General features: G+C 41.7%; 1 protein-coding gene across 1 annotated transcript; it reads left to right on the top strand.

The window, feature by feature from the left end:
* Nucleotides 1–2,426: 2,426 nt before the first annotated feature.
* On the top strand, nucleotides 2,427–5,298 carry zfp36l2 (zinc finger protein 36, C3H type-like 2). Its single transcript, XM_060940215.1, has 2 exons — nucleotides 2,427–2,702; nucleotides 2,872–5,298. The coding sequence occupies exons 1-2, from the start codon at nucleotides 2,652–2,654 to the stop codon at nucleotides 3,949–3,951; spliced, it is 1,131 nt and encodes a 376-aa protein (XP_060796198.1). The 5' UTR covers nucleotides 2,427–2,651; the 3' UTR covers nucleotides 3,952–5,298.
* Nucleotides 5,299–5,614: the final 316 nt, after the last annotated feature.

The following is a 5,614-nucleotide window of genomic DNA, read 5'->3' as shown; positions in this document are numbered from 1 at the left end:
CTACCCAATGGAGAATGAGCACTGAATATGGTTTACGATATTGCATGGTTGTCAAGACAACATGACGTCACACGTTGGCGCTGATGTGAATATTCAATGAGAAAGTTTTCTGCTGTGCATGTGCAGAAGCATTTTTTAGTTTGCTGGCAGCGCTTGCTGTAAACTGTCGCAGTGAATTGAAAACGCCATAAGATATGTATTACAAGTAAAATTTCCATGCTAGCGAGTGACTGTGACAATTTGTAAACAAATGTATCATTGCTCCATCGAATGTGTATGTATAATAATAATAATAATAATAATAATAATAATAATAATATTGGTTGGCTTTTTTTGTGGTATATCAGATATATTCCATTCAGCCAGCATGATATTTAACTCGTCTTCGATTCGTTCAATATCATGCTAGAATATATATATATATCAAATATATCTGATATACCACTCAACGCCAGCCAATAGTATTTAAATATAATATAATATAAAATAATATATAGCACTCACACACACACACACACACACACACACACACACACACAGTGTCTTGCAAATGTATTCATCTCCCTTGGTGTTTGTCCTGTTTTATTGCATTCCAAGCTGGAATTAAAATGGATTTTTAGGGGGTTAGCACCATTTGATTTACACAACATGCCTACAGTTTTAAAGGTGAAAATTGTTGTTTTATTGTGACACAAACAATAATTAAGATGAAAAAACAGAAAGTTTCTAGAGCCACCTTTTGCTGCAATTACAGCTGCAAGTCTCTTGGGGTATGTCTCTATTAGCTTAGCACATCTAGCCACTGGGATTTTTGCCCATTCCTCAAGGCAAAACTGCTCCAATTCCTTCAAGTTAGATGGATTGCATTGGTGTACAGCAATCTTCAAGTTATGCCACAGATTCTCAATTAGATTGAGGTCTGGGCTTTGACTAGGCCATTCCAAAACATTTAAATGTTTCCTTTTAAGCCACTCCAGTGTAGCTTTAGCAGTATGTTTAGGGTCATTGTCCTGCTGGAACGTGAACCTTCGTCCCAGTCTCAAACCTCTGGCTGACTCAAACAGGTTTTCCTCCAGAATTGCCCTGTATTTAGTGCCATCCATCTTTCCTTCAGTCCTGACCAGCTTTCCTGTCCCTGCAGATGAAAAACATCCCCACAGCATGATGCTGCCACCACCATGCTTCACTGTAGGGATGGTGTTCTCAGGGTGTTGGGTTTGCGCCACACATGGCATTTCCCATGATGGCCAAAAAGATCAATTTTAGTCTCATTTGACCAGAGAATCTTCTTCCATGTGTTTGGTGAGTCTGCCACATGCTGTTGGGCAAACTCCAAATGTGTCTTCTTAAGCAATGACTTTTTCTGCCCACTCTTCCATAAAGCCCCGCTCTGTGCAGTGTACGGCTTAAAGTGGTCCTATGGACAGATACTCCCATCTCCACTGTGGATCTTTGCAGCTCCTTCAGTGTTATCTTTGGTGTCTTTGTTGCATCTCTGATTAATGCCCTCCTTGCCCGGTCTGTGAGTTTTGGTGGGCGGCCTTCTCTTGTCAGGTTTATAGTGCTGACATATTCTTTCCATTTTGCTCTAACGGATTTAATGGTGCTCCCTGGGATATACAAAGTTTAGGGATTTTTTTTTTATAACCCAACCCTGATCTATACTTCTCCACAACTTTGTCTTTGACCTGTTTGGAGGCTCCTTGGTTTTCATGTTGCTTGCTTAGTCGTGTTGCAGAGTCAGGGTCCTTCCAGAACAGGTTGATTTATCCAAACATCATGTGACAGATCATGTGACACTTTGATTGCACACAGGTGGATCTTAATCAACTAATTATGTGACTTATGAAGTGAATTGATTGGACCAGCTCTTATTTAGGGGTTTCATATGAAAGGGGGTGAATACTTATGCACACTCCAGATTTCTGGGTTGTTGTTTTTTTTTTATCTTCATTATTGTTTGTGTCATAATAAAACAACAATTTGCACCTTTAAAGTGGCAGGTCTGTTGTGTAAATCAAGTGGTGCTAACCCTCCAAAAATGCATTTTAATTCCAGCTTGGAATGCGACAAAACAGGACAAACACCAAGGGGGATGAATACTTTTGCAAGACACTGTGTGTGTGTGTGTGTTGGTAGAGGACCCGAGACACACCAAGAACAACAACAACAACAACCCTACCAGGGGGGTGAGAGGAAAGTTTGTTCACACACACACACACACACACACACACAGGATATAAGTAGTATACCTATATATACGTAATATACTATATATACGCTACAAAGTATATAATTAGTAGCAAACGCTTTTGAAATGCGTCACCAGGAAATTTAAAAAGTGCGTCGCAAAAAAACTGTACAAGCCCCTCCCACAGACCACCAAAACACTCCCCCTCGATCATCAAGGCATTTATACACATGTGCGCAGCTCGCCAAAGCGCGACACTTTCCACATCCAGGGCTCACTGAGCGCAGGAGTAAACAGAGCAGTGCGGCAACCTGTCTGTTCTAATCCCATCTCTGTCCTACAGAAACAAAATCAAGAGGGACAAATACACCAGGCTTGGATATATTTGACCGACTGCACACAAGGATCCTTTTGGTCCGACACCTCTTTTTTTTTTTGGAGCTGGAACTCTCTGAAGAAAATGTCGGCTTCAGTTCTGTCTTCCATTTATGACTTCGACCTGTTGTTCAGGGTAAGGACATCGCTCCAAAAAGTCTCGTGTGTCCATGTCAAACTTGTCTTCACTGTGCATAATTCACAGTAATGTAACAGCTGTGTGTCGGGAACTAATTTTGGCTGTAGTGTGAAGACTAATATAGGTATAGAACTCATAACCAGATGGTTGTCTTTTTTTTCCGCAGGAGAAAAATCAAGGTTCTAATGCAATGCACGTGAACAACGTTTTGGAGAGGAGAACTGTCGGGATACCTCTCTCCACCTCCAATAAAAACAATAACAGGTTCAATGCAGGCGGTTACTTCCGGGCCAACTCCATCAGCCACATGGACTCTATGAGCAGTGGCAAGGAGAGCCCTACACCAGCTTACATGAATAAGGAGAACAAGTTTCGTGACCGCGCCTTTAGTGAGACAGGGGAACGTGGTCAGCAACTTCAGGAAATGCTCCAGCCCAAGTCCGGCTCTCAGATCAACTCCACCCGGTATAAAACTGAGCTGTGCAGGCCTTTCGAGGAAAACGGCTCCTGCAAGTATGGAGAGAAGTGCCAGTTTGCGCATGGCTACCACGAACTGCGCAATCTTTCCCGCCATCCCAAGTACAAGACCGAGCCATGCCGCACCTTCCACACCATTGGTTTCTGTCCATACGGCCCGCGCTGTCACTTCATCCACAACGTGGACGAGCGCAGGAGCGCGCCAAGCACGCAGCTGAGACTCCAGCGAGGCGAGTGCACGCTGCCAACTGACAAGGAGTCTGCTCCGTTTTTCACGCACAAAGACAGACCCAGGTTGCACCACAGCCTGAGTTTCTCAGGCTTCTCAAGCTCTCACGGTGCCATGATTGAGAGCCCGACGTCACGCACGCCCCCGCCACCCGCCTCCTGTGCGCTCTCGTTCTTCGAGGACTCCCTGGGTCCGAGTCCACACTGCCTGAACGCCTTTGGGATCCCCGAACAAGACCTAAAGGCTTTCCTTGCCCCTTTAATCCCACATGCCCAAAGTGCTTTTACTGGACAGGCCTCGTACGGGCCACCCCCTTCACCTCCGTTCTCAGTCAGCTCGTTTGCGCCAGTGCGCCTGATCTCCGACTCCCCACCGGTGTTTGACTCCCCGCCGAGCCCCCTGGACTCCCTCTCAGACCCGGAGAGCTTCGTCAGCGGCTCCCGCTGCTCGTCCGGTACGATCAGCGGCTCCGAGTCGCCCAGCCTGGATTCAAACAGACGTCTGCCAATTTTCAGCAGGCTGTCCATCTCAGATGACTAATTATTATTATTATTATTATTATTATTATTAATCACAGATGGTATTTTGTTAAACAGGTCACCCCAAGGTTTTTAAAAACCAACATATAAACAAGAAGGTGCCTTTTTTTTATACAGTATATAGCTAAATGGTCTAATCAAGGGTTCTTGTTTTTGTCCGATCAAGTAGCTATGTCGGAAAAAAACGTGTAACGTGCCTTGTTTTCACAGCGCCCCCGTATGGCGTGTGTCAGTCAGTGCAGTTTTTTTGCTGCTGATGGAATGTCGCTGCATTTCTTAATGCGTTTTTAAAGTGCTATCATTGCGCTTTGCTACATGCTATGAAATCTATTTAACTTATTTATTGTCCTGTGAAAAGTATGGCCTCTGTGGATCAATTGAGTCCATGTAGTATTTATCAAGTCTAAAGCAATACATTTATATTTCTTTTTAAATTATGATTATGATCTCCATTGTTAATCTGGAATCACTTGTTTTGTTTTTTTGTTTTGTTTTTTCCTCACAATAATATATTTTTGTTATATTTGGGGGTTATTTGTGTTGTAAATAAGTTAATAATTTATAATTTGTATGCTATTTATTTCAGTTTTGTTTACGACATGTTAAGAGTGGGAGCATCTAAAGAGGCCTCATTTCTGCTTGTGTTTTTTTTTTTTTGGGGGGGAGGCAGAGGATCTCTGGGCATTTGATGTGTATAGGATGTATAGGAGTCTTTACAAGGTGTAATGTTGAACTGGCCTTTCACAATTCAAACTGCCACAAAACATATGGACAATACAGACAACCAAAAAAAGAAAAAAAAAAACTTTGTTTGCACATAGTTGCACTATTTCAGTCAAGTGCCAGAGAATGTAGCAGTCACTTATTATCTTGATGTTAACTTTCTAAAATGTGCCTATGGAGTAAATGATCTTGCATACTGTAATCAGCCTAACTGTGGATTACATTTTAGTGCCTATGTCAAGCAAATTCAGTTGAATGTAGCTTTTGTTTATATAGATCAAGATGACATTGATTTAGACTGTTCAGTTATGATGATAGTTTTTGTTTCAGATCATTTTGAATACACCATTCCTTATAATATGATTAAAAAAACGAACACAGTTTGTATTTTGACTTCATATAGATGAACTAAACTTGCTGGTCGGGAAAGTATTTTGAAAATACATTGTATTATATAGTTAACTCGTAATGGTCAGTTGGACTATTTGGATTGGAAGTTAAAAATAAAGGTTGAATGTAAAGACAGCTCGGTTTGATTTATGAGGGATTGTGTATGCAGATGCATCAATTTGTACTTTGAAATATTTTACATTGATATCCTAATAAAGATACCTTTTAAATAAAAGGAGGAGAGCTGAATATTTCTTTAAGAACACAAAAGGGATGTGTTTTAGTGTTCGGATGGGGTTCATTCAAATTGAAAAGAGCTCTTATTGCCATGGGACTGTCAATGATTGACCATTCTCTATACTCCATCTCCCTACCCTCCCTCTCGCATTTCTTTGAAAGGAGCAGCTCCCACAATATCATAGAGTTTAGTACACTTTCAAGATGTTGAGAGAGACTGATCTGCTTTGAATAGCAAGCTGTGTGTGTGTGTGTGTGTGTGTGTGTTTAGACTCCAAAGCATGTGATTGGTTTCTAAACCATGCAAGCAGAAT

Source organism: Neoarius graeffei, chromosome 14 (genome assembly GCF_027579695.1).
Source record: "Neoarius graeffei isolate fNeoGra1 chromosome 14, fNeoGra1.pri, whole genome shotgun sequence".
Lineage (NCBI taxonomy): Eukaryota > Metazoa > Chordata > Actinopteri > Siluriformes > Ariidae > Neoarius > Neoarius graeffei.
This window is presented reverse-complemented; position numbering and strand designations above follow the sequence as displayed.

Coding starts and splice junctions, on each gene's coding strand:
- zfp36l2 (XM_060940215.1), top strand. CDS start 2,652: ATGTCGGCTTCAGTTCTGTCTTCCATTTATGACTTCGACCTGTTGTTC. Junction 2,703..2,871: donor ACTTCGACCTGTTGTTCAGG/GTAAGGACATCG, acceptor TTTTTTCCGCAG/GAGAAAAATCAAGGTTCTAA.